We start from the raw sequence: 16,186 nt of genomic DNA, 5'->3' as shown, positions 1-16,186 counted from the left end.
CCATCATTGTAACTGAGCTACTGTGTGGAACAATTTCCCTTGTGGATCATTAAAGTTTGTCTAAGTCTAAGTCTAAAAAAAGGTGAAATAACTGAAAACATGTTTTATATTTTAGTTTCTTCAAAATAGCCACCCTTTGCTCTGATTACTGCTTTGCACACTCTGGGCATTCTCTCCATGAGCTTCAAGCACACCTGTGAAGTGAAAACCATTTCAGGTGACTACCTCTTGAAGCTCATGGAGAGAATGCCAAGAGTGTGCAAAGCAGTAATCAGAGCAAAGGGGGGCTATTTTGAAGAAACTAAAATATAAAACGTGTTTTCAGTTATTTCACCTTTTTTTGTTAAGTACATAACTCCACATGTGTTCATTCACAGTTTTGATGTGACAATCTACAATGTAAATAGTCATGAAAATAAAGAAAATGCATCGAATGAGGAGAAGGTGTGTCCAAACTTTTGGCCTTTCTTTTTTTTACAACTACAACCTACAACTACATGAGGAAATACAATATATGAACGTGAAACCAATACTTAGTATTTAAAGAAAATAAATAGTGAAGTAGATAACCACTTGCTCTGCTTGAGAAAATTTCTCTTTTAAATGGAACCCGATTTTCCATTAATTTAATGTATTTACAAATAAAACATTTCAATAATGTTTTGATATCTGACAGAGCATTTATTTAACATTTTGTAAGAATTCTTCTCCGGTCTGCTCAGCTGCGCTCAGGCGGCCACACCCCCATTTCACTCCCTGCTGTGGTGCTGGTCGCCGACAGTGCGTACTTCAAATTGTTTGCCAGGAAATAGTTTGTCGTTCTTTCCTGCTGTCGAACCGGCCTCGTTTTGTGTGTTCTCGCTACTGCAGAGATTGAGTTACTCGACAAGCCTGCGTCCTCAACACTCGCAGCGTGGGCTCATTTAAGGAGCGCGGCGTGGTTCCATAAAGCAACAAATGCGATGCAAACTTTGTGTAAATATCTTGACAAATGGGAGATTGTTATATAAGTAAAGGCAGCTCATACTTTCTGTAACATCCAGGAAGAAATGCTAGCCAGATCGAAAATGTCTCAACTATAATCGACGTGAAGGAGCCCAGATTTGTTTTTGTTTAAATGTTGACCATATTTGCGGGTTCCTAACAAGGAAACCTTACAATGCATTAAATCCATAAACTGTTATAAAATTGCATACAATTGAATAGATGGTGAGTTATTGTGATGTAAAGGAATCCCATATTTTTTTTTATTTTCAGGAGATTTGCCATATTTGAAAATAAAATCAATCAATCGCGACAAGGGTTGCAAAATTCCGGGAATATTCAAAGTTGGAAACTTTCCATAGGAATTAACGGGAATATATGGGAATTAATGGGAAATGAATGGAAATAAACATTGAATGCGACATGCTAGATCTTGCAGCATGACTACTAGCTAAAACAACCTGACTAAATGCAAATTCAGTAGAATTTCAACCCTACACTGTGCATTCCTCCATCACATGTGCAGTGCATTCTTCCATCACATGCACAGATAATTCCCAGCATGCTACACACTACAGCAGGGCTATTGAGGCCACACAGGTATTTGAGCCCAAGGACTTCATCCAGTCAGGTAAGTTTTGATGATATTACCGAGTTAAAGTACCAATTATTGTTACACACACTAGGTGTGGTGAAATGTGTCCTCTGCATTGGACCCATCCCCTTGTTCACCCCCTGGGAGGTGAGGGGAGCAGTGGGCAGTAGCGGTGCCGCGCCCGGGAATCATTTTTGGTGATTTAACCCCTAATTCCAACCCTTGATGCTGAGTGCCAAGCAGGGAGGTAATGGGTCCCATTTTTATAGTCTTTGGTATGACTCGGCCGGGGTTTGAACTCACAACCTACCCATCTCAGGGCGGACACTCTAACCACTAGGCCACTGAGTAGGTAAATATATTTGATCTGATGTGTGGAGACATTTCACCCCAACCAATGTAGGCAGAAAGGTTGTGTACATTTGCAAATACTGTGCAAAGAGCTATGTCGAAAATGCCACAAAGATGCAGCAGCATATAGACAAGTGCCCAATAATATATCATTATTGTAATTCCCCATTTATTCCCATTCATTCCCATGGACCAGGGGTCACCAACGCGGTGCCCGCGGGCACCAGGTAGCCTGTAAGGACCAGATGAGTAGCCCGCCGGCCTGTTCTAAAAATAGCTCAAATAGCAGCACTTACCAGTGAGCTGCCTCTACTTTTTTAATTTTATTTATTTACTAGCAAGCTGGTCTCGCTTTGCCCGACATTTTTAATTCTAAGAGAGACAAAACTTAAATAGAATTTGAAAATCCAAGAAAACATTTTAAAGACTTGGTCTTTACTTGTTTAAATAAATTCATTAATTTTTTTACTTTGCTTCTTATAACTTTCAGAAAGACAATTTTAAAGAAAAAATACAACCTTAAAAATGATTTTAGGATTTTTAAACACATATACCTTTTTACCTTTTGAATTCCTTCCTCTTCTTTCCTGACAATTTAAATCAATGTTCAAGTAAAAAAAAAATTTTTTTTATGTAAAGAATAATAAATACATTTTAATTTAATTCTTCATTTTAGCTTCTGTTTTTTCGACGAAGAATATTTGTGAAATATTTCTTCAAACTTATGATTAAAATTCAAAAAAATTATTCTGGCAAATATAGAAAATCTGTAGAATCAAATTTAAATCTTATTTCAAAGTCTTTTGAATTTCTTTTAAAATTTTTGTTTTGGAAAATCTAGAAGAAATAATGATTTGTCTTTGTTAGAAATATAGCTTGGTCCAATTTGTTATATATTCTAACAAAGTGTAGATTGGATTTTAACGTATTTAAACATGTCATCAAAATTCTAAAATTAATCTTAATCAGGAAAAATTACTAATGATGTTCCATAAAATCTTTTTTTAAGTTTTTCTCTTATTTTTTTCGGTTGAATTTTGAATTTTAAAGAGTCGAAATTGAAGATAAACTGTTTCAAAATGTAATTGTCATTTTTTTTCGTGTTTTCTCCTCTTTTAAACCGTTCAATTAAGTATAAATATCATTAATTATTAATAATAACAGAGTTAAAGGTAAATTGAGCAAATTGGCTATTTCTGGCAATTTATTTAAGTGTGTATTAAACTGGTAGCCCTTCGCATTAATCACTACCCAAGAAGTAGCTCTTGGTTTCAAAAAGGTTGGTGACCCCTGCCATGGACGGTGTCCAACTTTGAATAATCACAAAATGGTCAATATTTCCAAACTTCCCGAGCTTAACTTCCTGTGGTAAATTTCCGGAAAGTTTCCGGAAATTTACTGGAAACTCTCCACCCCTTTGCAACTGGACTGTTTGGTTTGTCTTAGAGGACATTTCGCCGCTCATTCGAGTAGACTTTATCAGTTCACGCTCATAGACTTAGATCGGTCAGACCTAGATCTTTTAAGACAAACCAAACAGTCCAGTTGCAAGCGACGGAATGCCCTGAGATGGATGAATGAGAACATTCACAGACATTTTGACATGCAAATGTCCATGCTCTTCTTAGACATACGTTTATAAAGGCGTTTGTGAAAGTTTTATTTTCTGCTAAATTAACCACATTAGCACTGAATTAAACATTATGTCACGACTGGTCCCAAGTTTCTTAAAAAAAAAAGGTAAATAAACTTAAAGCCTTGTCCAGCTGTCTACTAACATAATATTCATGATTCAATAACTTTTACGGCTAATTTATATCAGCTCCAAATATCGCTCAACGGCCTCCTTGACCGTTCTCGATAAAAAACCCTAAAAAAACATATCGTGGATCTTGAGTCGACAAGCTTACCATTGAGGTTTTTGAGGGCTCTCTCAGCATCCCTCCTGTTCATGAAGGCCACAAAGCCACAGTTCCTCTCCCGTGCCCTCTCCTCGTCAGTCCTGGGCCACATGATCTTGACGCTGGCCAGAGGTCCGTAGCGCCCAAACTCCTGACACAGCATCTCCTCATTCATCTGCATCAGAAGCACACAGCAGACATGTAGCAAGGCAAAATGGTTGGTATATATGGGGATGACAGGGATGGGCATCTCTGGTATGACGAACGTTCACAAGCAACCATCCGATACGTTTAAAACACCATTATTTACATCCTGATCCCTACATGCCTAGTCCACGCAGATTTCATGTGGTCATTATGAATGAGTTATGAGGTTAGTCGTACTTCCTGGGTGTTGGACAGCAGGGGGCACAAGTTTTATTTGATAAGAATCAAAGTGTTAAGGCAACCAGAAGAATCTTTTCTAACCTGTTTTGAAAAAGTTTCATTATAATTATATTAAAGAAAATAGTTTTGAATCGAGAATCAATTATAAAGCGATTCGTCAACCCAGGAATTGGATTGAATCGTTAGGTACCTAAAGATTCACACCCCTACTACTATTTACTACTCTTTTAAATCCTTTGGGTTTTGCCCTCAAAGTGTCCGGGAAATCATTTACTGAATTTGTAAATATTAACAAAAACAAACAAAAAAAATCCATCCATCTTCTACCACTTGTGATTGAGAAAATAAATCTACATAATCACTCAAGTATCACTCATATACTGAACATACCCTTGGTGTCGACACCAGTTTGAAGATGGATCCGCTGACAAACCAAAAAAAACCAGAAAAAAACTTTATATTGAATGATCTGAAGTTGATCAAGACATTTAAGCATTGAAAGTAAAAAATAATGTATTGATATTACTTACTATTGTCATTGCACAAGTACACCCTCGAGGGTAAAATATTGCATGGTTTCTGTTTTTGTCATTTAAAAAAAGTGTTGTAAAAAATAAAAACAATTTATATTGACAGATCGGAAGTTTGAGTTTATTTGGAGCATGCGTGCATACAACAAGATACATCACAATTTCCAGTTTCTCTCTTCAACATGTTCGAAAAGGAGTAGGAAGAAGCAGAGCTGATTAAATCCTACCCCTTTTCTTTTACATAAAAGTTGCTAAAACTTTTGTTCACTTCCTGTTCTCAATTTATTCACAATATACTCCAGAAGTAATCGCAATAAAAATAAATACATAAATAATACTCGGTGAAGTAAGTTATATTTCATATGGTGAGATGAGTAAGATTATTTTGAAAATGAATGGATGGATTTATCATAGTTCTTCTTCTTTGTACTTTGTAAACACTTTAAGTTTGAAGAGTTTCTTGAAGTGGAATAATATTAGTACATTGTTTGATTTCTTTGCTTAATCCATTCCATCATTTAATTCCACTTACTGTTATACTGAAGGTCTTAAGTGCTGTACGTGCATACAAATGTTTTAAATTACATTTTTCTCTAAGATTATATTTCTCCTCTTTTGTTGAGAAGAGTTGTTGTATATTCTTGGGTAGCAGGTTATAGTTTGCTTTGTGTGTAATTTTAGCTGTTTGCAAATTCACTATGTCGTGGAATTTCAGTATTTTTGATTCAATAAATAAAGTGTTTGTATGTTGTCTATATCCAACATTATGTATTATTATAACTGATCTTTTTTGTAACACCGTTAATGAATGAAGTGTACTTTTGTAGTTATTTCCCATATTTCTCCACAATAACTCAGGGGCCGTACTTATCAAGCTTCTTAGAGTGCCATTTTACACTTAAGTCCTGAGAATTTGCGAAATTTAGTCCTACTCTCAAACTTAAGAATAAAAGCTTTTTATCAACGTTCTTAAGTATAAGAATCACTCCTACTCTCCACGATATTTAAGAGACCTTCAGAGGTGTCTTAAGTGGTTAGGAGTTGCCAGCAGGGGATGGCACTGAGGCGAGAGAGACGTGCTGCGAACGTTCAGGGAACGGAACAATGTTTTTTTTTTTTTGATGACGAGCAGCTGATCAAACGGTATCGTTTAGACAGAGCGGATGTTATTTTTGTCACAGATTTAATACTTTTCGATTCCTTGTTGATTTCTGCATGTGTCTGCAGTGGGCTAGTATACATAGAGCCACCCACACCAGTTTCAAATTAGTTGCCTAATTAATGAATTGGAAAGAAAATGTTATGACAGTAGCGTATGTGTGTGGCCGTGAGGTGAGTGACGTCAGTGAGTGTGTGGGTGATAGAAGAGAGGGAGCGGTAGCGTGAGTGCCGGCGGGGACTAGTTTGTTTTGTATTATTTTGTAGTTTATTGTCAAAATATACACTCCCATTGTCCACTTAAATATTTCCAAGATATTTCTTTATTCTTAGACAACGGATTCCCTTCCGTGATTGGTCATTTCTATGGACACAGAAATTACGTCACCTAAAATTCCGTTTACGGCACATAGTAATGTCGTAATTCAGCTCTGAGTGGGACACTTAAGATTCAGTCATACACTTCGCTGAAAGTGTGAGTAAGACGCTTGATAACTAACTTTTAAGTGCAGCTTTCAGCGAATAATTTATTTACTCTTAAGTCAACTCTTAGCAGACTTCTTAGGAGTAATTCTAAGAAGCTTGATAAGTACGGCCCCAGATATGTAACACTAGTGAACAGTAGATAATATGAAGTGATTTTTGGTCTGGAACATGTTTTGCTTTATTCATTATTGACGTGTTTCTTGCTACTTTTAATTGTATATTTTTTACATGAGATTTTCAGTTCATTCTATCATCAATCATTATACTTAGAAATGTGGTTTCATTTACTCTTTCAATTTCTATTCAGTCTGTTTGTATTAGTGCTTGACTTTCTCTTCTACTGTTACCAAATAGCATTATTTTAGTTTTACTGAGATTCAAAGATAGTCTGTTTTTGTCAAACCATCTTTTGAATTTGTTCATTTCTTGTTATCATTTGTATTAGCTTCTGTGTGTTCTCTCCTGAACAAAACGCTGTTGTATCATCCGCAAATAATATTAACTTTAAATCTTTTGTAACTTTACAAATGTCATTCATTTAGTTAACCTACAAATTTAAGCATTGAAAGTTAAAAAAATATTGATATATGACTTACTTACATGACATACCACTGGTATGGTATGGCACGCTCTATTGTCATTACACAAGTACACCCTCGAGGGTAAAATATTGCATTGTTTCTGTTTTTGTCATTTAAAAAAAGTGTTTTTATTAACAAAAACAACATGAAAGATAAAAAAATATAAATTGCCAGATCGGAAGTTGATCTACAAATTTAAGCATTGAAAGTAAAACAATATTGATTTATGATTTACCGTATTTTTCGGACTATAAGTCGCAGTTTTTTTCATAGTTTGGCCGGGGGTGCAACTTATACTCAGGAGCGACTTATGTGTGAAATGATTAACACATTAGTGTAAAATATCAAATAATATTATTGATCTCATTCACGTAAGAGACTAGATGTATAAGATTTCATGGGATTTAGCGATTAGGAGTGACAGATTGTTTGGTAAACGTATAGCATGTTCTATATGTTATAGTTATTTGAATGACTCTTACCATAATATGTTACGTTAACATACCAGGCACGTTCTCAGTTGGTTATTTATGCCTCATATAACGTACACTTATTCAGCCTGTTGTTCACTATTCTATTTATTTTAAATTGCTTTTCAAATGTCTATTCTTGGTGTTGGCTTTTATCAAATAAATTTCCCCAAAAAATGCGACTTATACTCCAGTGTGACTTATATATGTTTTTTTTCCTTCTTTATTATGCATTTTCGGCCGGTGCGACTTGTACTCCGGAGCGACTTATACTCCGAAAAATACGGTACTTAAAATTTTATGGCTGAAACCCTTTAACCTATAACGTTCACCGCATTTAGGGAGTCCCAAAGGTTAAAATGATTTAATGGGCATTGGTGATCATGTGCTTTTTCACAAAACCCATACCATTACTGACAACTTTAAAACAAATGTGTATATCAGTGGTGGGGGTTAAACTATGGAATTTTCTTTACAATGAGATAAAAGATTGTGGAAATATATTCCAATTGAAAAAATTATATAAAGACAGAACAATAAGATCATATGGACAGCCGTAAGTGTTTACATTTTGCTTTATATCTATTATTTTACTTATTTTTTGTCTGGTTTTGTATTTGTTTTGTATCATCCCGTGAGGTGTATATTATTTTTTTTGTTTGGTTTGTACTTCATGAAGTTTTTGTGTGTGTTTTCATTATATTTGGATGTATTTGTTTGGTTTGTATGCTTGTGAATCTGGGCTATCCATTAAGTAACACTACTTATTATGTTGAAGGGGGCAGGAAATATAAGATTTTCTTCAAACTGTTCCGTCTCAAGCATAGGTGTGTAAATATGTGTTTTGTTGCTAAAGTTTAATTGTCTACAGATCAAAAATGCACATCAATGAAGGAGATAAATAAAAAATTTTAAATTAAATGATAAGTGGATCCCTGATCAAAACATATCAAAATCTAATCTGATGCTGTGGAATTGTCCCATAAACTGCAGCCATTGAAAGTCATTGTATCTTTCACACGCATGACCTGTGAGATGACCTTACCTGTGGATTGATGTTGCCCAGATACAAGTTAGTGGTGGACGGGTCTCCCACATCGTGTGAGCCGGGCGCACAGTCATCCAAAACTGCACAGACACAAAACAAGAGGACATTTCCAACTGCTGCCGGAGGACGACGACTTGCTCTTGGCCAGTAAAGAAAGTCAATCATCATTTTAACATCTTCAAGATATTCACAGCCACTGTACTTAAAGTCAAAATTACCACTGGACGGACGGTTTCTTCGTGAGGAACCATCCGCTAAAAGAAGCAGAGAGGCAGTGTAAATTGTTTTTTTTCAGGGTGAGGTGGACGCAGTGGCGAGGGAGGGGTATGGGCCGGTTCCGACCCGCTCCACGTAGTCTAGGGAGTTTTTTCTTTGCAAACACTTACATGAACGTTTGCTCTCTGCGCCGCTGAGAGGTTCAAATCGACTAACTCTCCCCTTCTGCTTGTGCCGCTCGTCCCTCTCCTCCTGGATCCTGCCAACGTCACAACAACGTCACAACAATGGAGGGCTGGAGCATCATCTTACAGCTCAATTGGGGCCCGATGCACAATCTCATTTTTTTCCCACTCTTTATTTACCTGAAATTATTTTTATAATCAAACTTGATTTTAATTTGATGCGTGTTTTGTTCTCACACAAATTCATAGGAAAGATATTGTTCAATTATTTGTTTAAGGGCAAAATCAACTACCGTAAATTACGGACTATAAACCGCTACTTTTTTCCTACGCTTTGAACTCTGTGGCTAATTTATGGATTTTTTGCTGCAGTTCCCTTCTGGTTAGAGATTTTGCTGTTCCATCTTCTTGTTGTCCATAGCATTTCTACTTGTACGGATTCTTCATTCATCACTCCAAGCAACATTTGTAAGTTTTACAAAATAACTAAAACAATTCTTACTTACTAAACCATCCCATGTGTGACGTCTGTAGGAGTGCTTTTAAACATATTTGTATGTGCTATCGTAATGTAATCAAGCAAGCTTTGCTAGCATTAGCTAAAATGCTAACGTTTACGAGTGTGTGTTAGTATTATTAACTTACAACGGCCTTCTTTTTGTATTCTTGCAATTTCACAAATTCCTCAGTAAATGATCTTTGTACTTTGTAAACACTTTCAGTTTTAAGAGTTTCTTGATTTGGATCATATTATTACATTGAATTATTTGCTTAATCAATTCCATAATTGAATTCCACACACTGATATACTAAAGGTCTTAAGTCCATCCACTCATTTTCTAGATACCAGTAATCTTATTTATCTCATATAAAAAATAACTTCAGTAATTATTATTTATTTTTAATGTTATTACTTATGGCGTATACTGTGATTAAAGTGTTAGCAACTGCTATGTTAAGGAAAAGGGCTAGGATTAAATAAGCTCTGCTTCTTCCTACTCCTTTACGAAAATGTTGAATACTGAAACTGGAAATTGTGATGTATCATGATGCATGCATGTTCCAAATAAACTCTAAATTTTGATTTTTTTTAACCTTTAGTTTGGTGCCAGGAACCCGGAAAAATAAGCCGTATAGAATTTTATTATTTAACGCTTAAAACTTCAGATCAGTTGATAAAGTTGTATTCTATTTTTATGTTTTATGCCATTTTTGTTCATGAGAATCCTCTTTTTAATGGCAAAAACACAAAATATGCAATATGTTCCCTTTAAATCCTAAATATCTATATCAACTTCACCTTCTTCCGTCCATTATGAGTTTTATTTTGTTTACCATGCCCTTTTTGTCACAGAAAACAGTGTTTTTTATATCGTAAACACACATATTTCAAAGTGGAATATTTGATGAGAGGTAATTGAAGATCAATAAATCATAACACTTTGATTCGTTATTATTTTTCGACCAATGACAGTTTGGAAGAAAAAAGCTTTGTGTTTTTAGAGTCATCATTTCAACCTTTTCACGTTACATTTCACCTGTATGCTTTTTTAATTGCACTTTTTTAGTACCGTAATAATATTTTAAAAGTGTGCCGCCGGCAGTTAAAAAATGAGCTGCGGTCTGCAAATGGCCCGGTTGCATTTTGGACTTCTCTGAACTAATTTATAGTTAGTTTTTTTTTAAGAGTTCTGGTTAAAAATATTTTAAAAAGTGATAGCAATCAAGATCGGATGAAAATTTAATCAGGATCATTTTTTTCCATATTGCCCAACCCTAACAGAATGTCACAACATACTGTTTAAGCTCCTCTTTGAACAGCTCCAGGTTGCTCTTCTTCCTCTCCTTCTCGCTCATTTTCTTCGCGAGCTGCAATATGAACAACAAACATGTTTTGAAAAACTGGCACCGCGCACCGCGACGAAAGCAGCGTACTCACTTGTCGCTTGTCCACTGGTAGGAACTGAGGCGTTGGACTTTCCAGAGGCAAGATGGTTTTGCTTTCTCCCTCGAAACGTGACTTGGGCTTGTACAGCTTCCCTTTCTTCTCATCTACTGCTGCCTCCTCTGAAAATGTATTTCACGTGCACACACAAACACGTGTTGTGGAGGCAAACCAAGTCTGCGCATTCTTCTACATGCAAACAGTGAAATTTGCAACGCTTTACCTTTCGTGGCGTTTGCAATTCCACCACGGACAAAAGCTTTGATTTTTCCCTCCCCGCCGCCTTCAAACGCAGCAAGAAACTCCTCATAGATCTCTGCTGCTGCACGCTCGTCCTCCTGAACACAGAAAATAATGCATTCAATAATGTGTAGAGCTAAAGGGAATATACCACCATTCAATCTACTAACCTTTTTCTTGATCTCATCTTGCTCTTTTTTGCTTAGCGTTCGCTTGGTCGCTGACATTTTTCCTATGCTGAAAGACTTTAGTTTGCTCTCCAGCAGCGCCTGTTGAGGTCAACATTTTCATTTTAGGGAAAAATCGACAGCAGGGTTTTTCCTGCGTTTAAAATTGCATAATTGACATCGCTCAACACAGCGTAAAGCTCTGGCTGTGTTGATTGAGTGATTGATGTCCCTCTGCTACGTACTTTAACTGCAGTTGCAGCATTGCGCCACTGTAGAGGTGCTATATCCACAGCAGTGCACCGGAAAGACCTGAAGCAACTACCGAAGAAGAAACTGATCGAATCGTGTTTTTTCCCGCGACTTGGTGCATAACGTTGACCGCCGTAACAAGTGGATTTCTGCCATACAGAGAGATCACTGGACTCCTACAGAACACTCCAGACTGTGCTGTGAACATTTTGTCTCTGGTAAGTGAACACAGCTAAGTAGTGTTAGCTTCCTTTCCAACCTTTTCTGATTAATTATAATAGATCGATTGATTCTTCTTCTTCTTTTCGTGTCTTTGAAGCATGTGGTTATATGACAGTTTCCCATTTCTTTACACAGTCTTTTGCATTGTCGTTGAACTCTGCGAGATCTTTTAAGCTGCACTGGTTGGGTAGCAGAGGACAGACAAGGCAGTGCTGCATCGTGTGATCTTCTTCTCCGCATTCGCAGGTGGTTGGGCCGCTTTTGTAGCCCTATCTGGCCACAGCAGCTTTTGATTGCCCTGTTCCTGTTCTCAGGCGGTTTAGTGTCTTCCACTGGACCCATGGTGTTTTAGACCCGGGGGGCAGGTCTTCAGAAGGGGGGATTCCCATGTCAATAGGAGGGGGGTCTTTCTCTAGTCTTTGTGTCCATAGCTGGAGTCTGGTTTCTTCCCGAGATGTTGTTAGGGGCTGGACATTGCTGAGGAAGCTTCTCGACTTCAGACGTTGGGCTGAGGGTCCATAGAGGAGGTGGCGTTCATCACTGGTAGCTTTTGTGAACTCTACTCAGCTGGCAACTTCCCGTCTCACGTCTGCAGGGGCAACGCCAGCGAGGAGATGTAGGTTGTTCAGGTTGGTAGGCTTCAAGCAACCAGTGATCAAGCGGCAGGTGTTGTTCAGTGCTGGGTCGAGTTTCTTGGCATGGGTTGATCTCTCCCAGACAGGACATGCATACTCTGCCGAGGAATAGCACTGGGCCAAAGCAGTACATATTAGTGTGTGTGCTGTGGCTCCCCATTTGGAATTTGTCAGTTTCCGTAAGATGTTGTTTCGGGAGCTGACTTTTAGTTTGGTGTTTTTGATGTGTTCCTTGAAGGAGAGGGTGCGGTCCAGGGTTACGCCAAGTTAGACAGGGTTGGTACAGTTCTCAAGTGTTGTTCCAGACCATTTGCTGTTAAGAGGTCGGTTCGCATCCCGGTTCCTGAGATGGAACGAGCAGACTTGGGTCTTCGCAGGGTTTGCGTGTAGATGGTTTTGTTCGTAGTAGAGGAGTAGCTCATCTAGGGCTGAGGTGAAGTTTGCTTCTACCGCTTTAAACGTACTCTCGAGATGTTACACAGAAGTCGTCAGTGTTCTGGTCCATTGGCTGGTCATTGGTATAGATGTTATACAGTAGTGGAGCCAGCACACTACCTTGAGGTAGCGTAGACTTTGCTTCGACTGATTGAGGAATTTCTTAGAAGTTTGCAGAGGATCAGGTAGAGTTTCATGACGGTACAGATTGACCGGTACTAGGTCAACTAAAATTAGTTACCCCAAGAAAGCATTACAAGCATGTCGTGTTTATTTAAAAATGTTTCCTCCGTGTCAGAGTAACATTTATGTTTTTTAGCGTTGCAGATATGTCAGGCAAAATCAGCCACTGCTTTAAAAAGCGATCTCACGAGGAGGAAAGTCAAGAGTCCAGGTGAAACAGAGCAGATAAATGAACGTAACAGGCAGTTAAAATGTAATAATTAATGGTGGTGACTAGGGGTGTGGGAAAAAATTGATTCAAATTCAAATCGCGATTCTCACGTTGTGCGATTCAGAATCGATTCTCATTTTTTTTAAAAACGATTTTTATTTTATATATATATTTTTTTTTCAATTAATCAATCCAACAAAACAATACACAGCAATACCATAACAATGCAATCCAATTCCAAAAGCAAACCCGACCCAGCAACACTCAGAACTGCAATAAACAGAGCAATTGAGAGGAGACACAAACACGACACAGAACAAACCAAAAGTAGTGAAACAAAAATGAATATTATCAACAACAGTATCAATATTAGTTACAATTTCAACATAGTGATTAAAAATCCCTCATTGACATCATTAGACATTTATAAAAAATAAAAAAAAAGAACAATAGTGTCACAGTGGCTTACACTTGCATCGCATCTCATAAGCTTGACAACACACTGTGTCCAATATTTTCACAAAGATAAAATAAGTCATATTCTTGGTTCATTTAATAGTTAAAACAAATTTACATTATTGCAATCAGTTGATAAAACATTGTCCTTTACAATTATAAAAGCTTTTTTACAAAAATCTACTACTCTGCGGGCAGCCCGGTGGCACAGGGGTTAGTGCATGTGACTCACAATACAAAGTTCCGGAGTAGTCCTGAGTTCAATCCCGGGCTCGGGATATTTCTGTGTGGAGTTTGCATGTTCTCCCCGTGACTGCGTGGGTTCCCTCCGGGTACTCCAGCTTCCTCCCACCTCCAAAAACATGCCCCTGGGGATAGGTTGATTGGCAACACTAAATTGGCCCTACTGTGTGAATGTTGTCTGTCTACCTGTGTTGGCCCTGTGATGAGGTGGCGACTTGTCCAGGGTGTACCCCGCCTTCCGCCCGAATGCAGCTGAGATAGGCTCCAGCACCCCCCGCGACCCCAATTGGAACAAGTGGTAGAAAATGGATGGATGGATACTACTCTGCTTGCATGTCAGCAGACTGGGGTAAATCCTGCTGAAATCCTATGTATTGAATGAATAGAGAATCGTTTTGAATCGGAAAAAAAAAAAAAGATTTTGAATCGAATCGTGACCCCAAGAATCGATATTGACTCGAATCGTGGGACACCCACAGATTCGCAGCCCTAGTGGTGACATGTGGAAATGTTTGTCCACAGAGCGCTTGAAGGCTGCTTCAAAATAATCCATGAGCGTCTCAAGCAAAAGTGGCCCCACCACACAAGCTATGAGCCCATCATTCTCTTATGCAAGCGCTAGGCCACAGGTGTCAAACTTAAGGTCCGGGGGCCAGATCTTGCTTACAAAAAAATGGCACCCCAAATATTTACTGTTGGACCCCATTTTTTAAGACTTGATGGGGGTCCCTGGGACCCCATTTTGAAAATTCCTAGCGCCAACACTGCACTGGCTGCTGTCACAGTACACCAATGTGGAGAATGGTCACTCATGTGCAACATTCATTGTCATATTTGACATAAAGCTGACATGAATGTCCCAGCAGGATGTTAGTTAATGAACCAGGGGCCTACTGGACGGGTCATGCACGCCGCCTTAACACCGACGGACCGCGGCCAAGCAGCGCTAGCATAGTTCGGCCCAATTACGTATTATACAGACATGTTATTCCTATTGCCTTCGCCGATACAGCGCTTGCTCAGCTGTGGCAAAACGTGCCTTTCAGTGGTGGAATGGAACCACGATCGAGGAGGCGAGTGGCTAGCTGTGCTAAGCTAATGTAGCTAGCTGTGCTAAGCTAACGTAGCAGACAGTTAGCTAGTTAGCATAGTGGCGCACACGCCGCGAGCTTCACCTTTTCGCCGCGGTCGGGGCGCATAAACACACGCGTGGGTCACATTACACAAAATAGTTAGGAGCTGACGCGAGGAGAAAGCGTACATTCACCTTAGCGCCTGCTTTATGAGAGCCTCCAGGTGTTCGGTCCGCCATCTTTTGTGGAACTCAAACACAATCGATCGCCGATAAATAGATGCGAGGCGGAAAACGAAAACGAGGGTGAACAACCAATCGCAGATTCGTCGATAGTTTTTTTTTCCACGTTTCAACCTTCAATTATAAATGGCAGCGCGATTCAAACAGAAGGGAATATTACTAACAATAAAAAAACGCAATTTCACATATCCTGCACAAATACACCGATTTTTTGTATGTAATAAACACTGACTTGTAGTTGATAATAAAATAGTAAACGTTGTAGCATATTCACGTCACAAGGTGGCGCTCAAACAGTTGTTGTTATATTATCCTCTCTATAACTCTTATTAATACACTTATTCATTATCTGTTAATAACTGCTTACTTTCTAGTGTAATGTAACACTTCTTAAACTGTACAAAACATGTATTTCTTCTCTTGTTTCTTGCTAGCTGAGCGGTTAACGTAGCTATTAGCATGCATGCTCCTGGCTTGGTCTGGGTGTATAACATGTTTATCCTCGTCTTCCAGTGACAGATGCACTTGAGAATGATACTAAAGACACTAAGAAATGCAGTTTATTTGCCGTAATGGAGGTGAATATGATTAAATTAGGGGAGCGGCTCCACACTGTGTATGGAGACACACAGCTGCTAGCCGCTAGTCAGCCGGGGGACTAAAAACGAATCGGCACATTCCTACTAAGGGCTTGAGTTTACACAAATGTACATGAATCATATATATATATATATATATATATATATATATATATATATATATATATATATATATATATATATATATATATATATATATATATATATATATATATATATATATATATATATATATATATATATATATATATATATATATGTATATATATGTATATATATGTGTGTATGTATGTATGTGTGTATATACCGGTATGTATATATATATATATATATATATATATATATATATATATATATATATATATATATATATATATATCTATATATATAT

At 37.8% G+C, this 16,186-nt stretch overlaps 1 protein-coding gene across 4 annotated transcripts in view; it reads right to left on the bottom strand.

Moving 5' to 3' along the window:
- Positions 1-15,277, bottom strand: part of LOC133630277 (U2 snRNP-associated SURP motif-containing protein-like) — a 40,629-nt gene extending 25,352 nt beyond the window's left edge. For 3 of the 4 annotated variants that reach the window (XM_062021767.1, XM_062021766.1, XM_062021768.1), the window contains exons 1-9: positions 15,149-15,277; positions 11,248-11,346; positions 11,061-11,175; positions 10,832-10,959; positions 10,691-10,761; positions 8,878-8,966; positions 8,710-8,745; positions 8,489-8,571; positions 3,841-4,006 (exon numbers count right to left, since the gene is read on the bottom strand). In XM_062021767.1, the coding sequence (XP_061877751.1) occupies positions 3,841-4,006; positions 8,489-8,571; positions 8,710-8,745; positions 8,878-8,966; positions 10,691-10,761; positions 10,832-10,959; positions 11,061-11,175; positions 11,248-11,346; positions 15,149-15,193 (832 nt within the window). In that variant the 5' untranslated portion in view covers positions 15,194-15,277. The remainder of the gene's footprint in view (positions 1-3,840; positions 4,007-8,488; positions 8,572-8,709; positions 8,746-8,877; positions 8,967-10,690; positions 10,762-10,831; positions 10,960-11,060; positions 11,176-11,247; positions 11,347-15,148) is intronic. The other variant, XM_062021769.1, reaches the window with a different exon arrangement.
- Positions 15,278-16,186: the final 909 nt, after the last annotated feature.

The sequence above is a fragment of the Entelurus aequoreus genome, linkage group LG15 (assembly GCF_033978785.1).
Source record: "Entelurus aequoreus isolate RoL-2023_Sb linkage group LG15, RoL_Eaeq_v1.1, whole genome shotgun sequence".
In the NCBI taxonomy this organism is placed as follows: domain Eukaryota; kingdom Metazoa; phylum Chordata; class Actinopteri; order Syngnathiformes; family Syngnathidae; genus Entelurus; species Entelurus aequoreus.
This window is presented reverse-complemented; position numbering and strand designations above follow the sequence as displayed.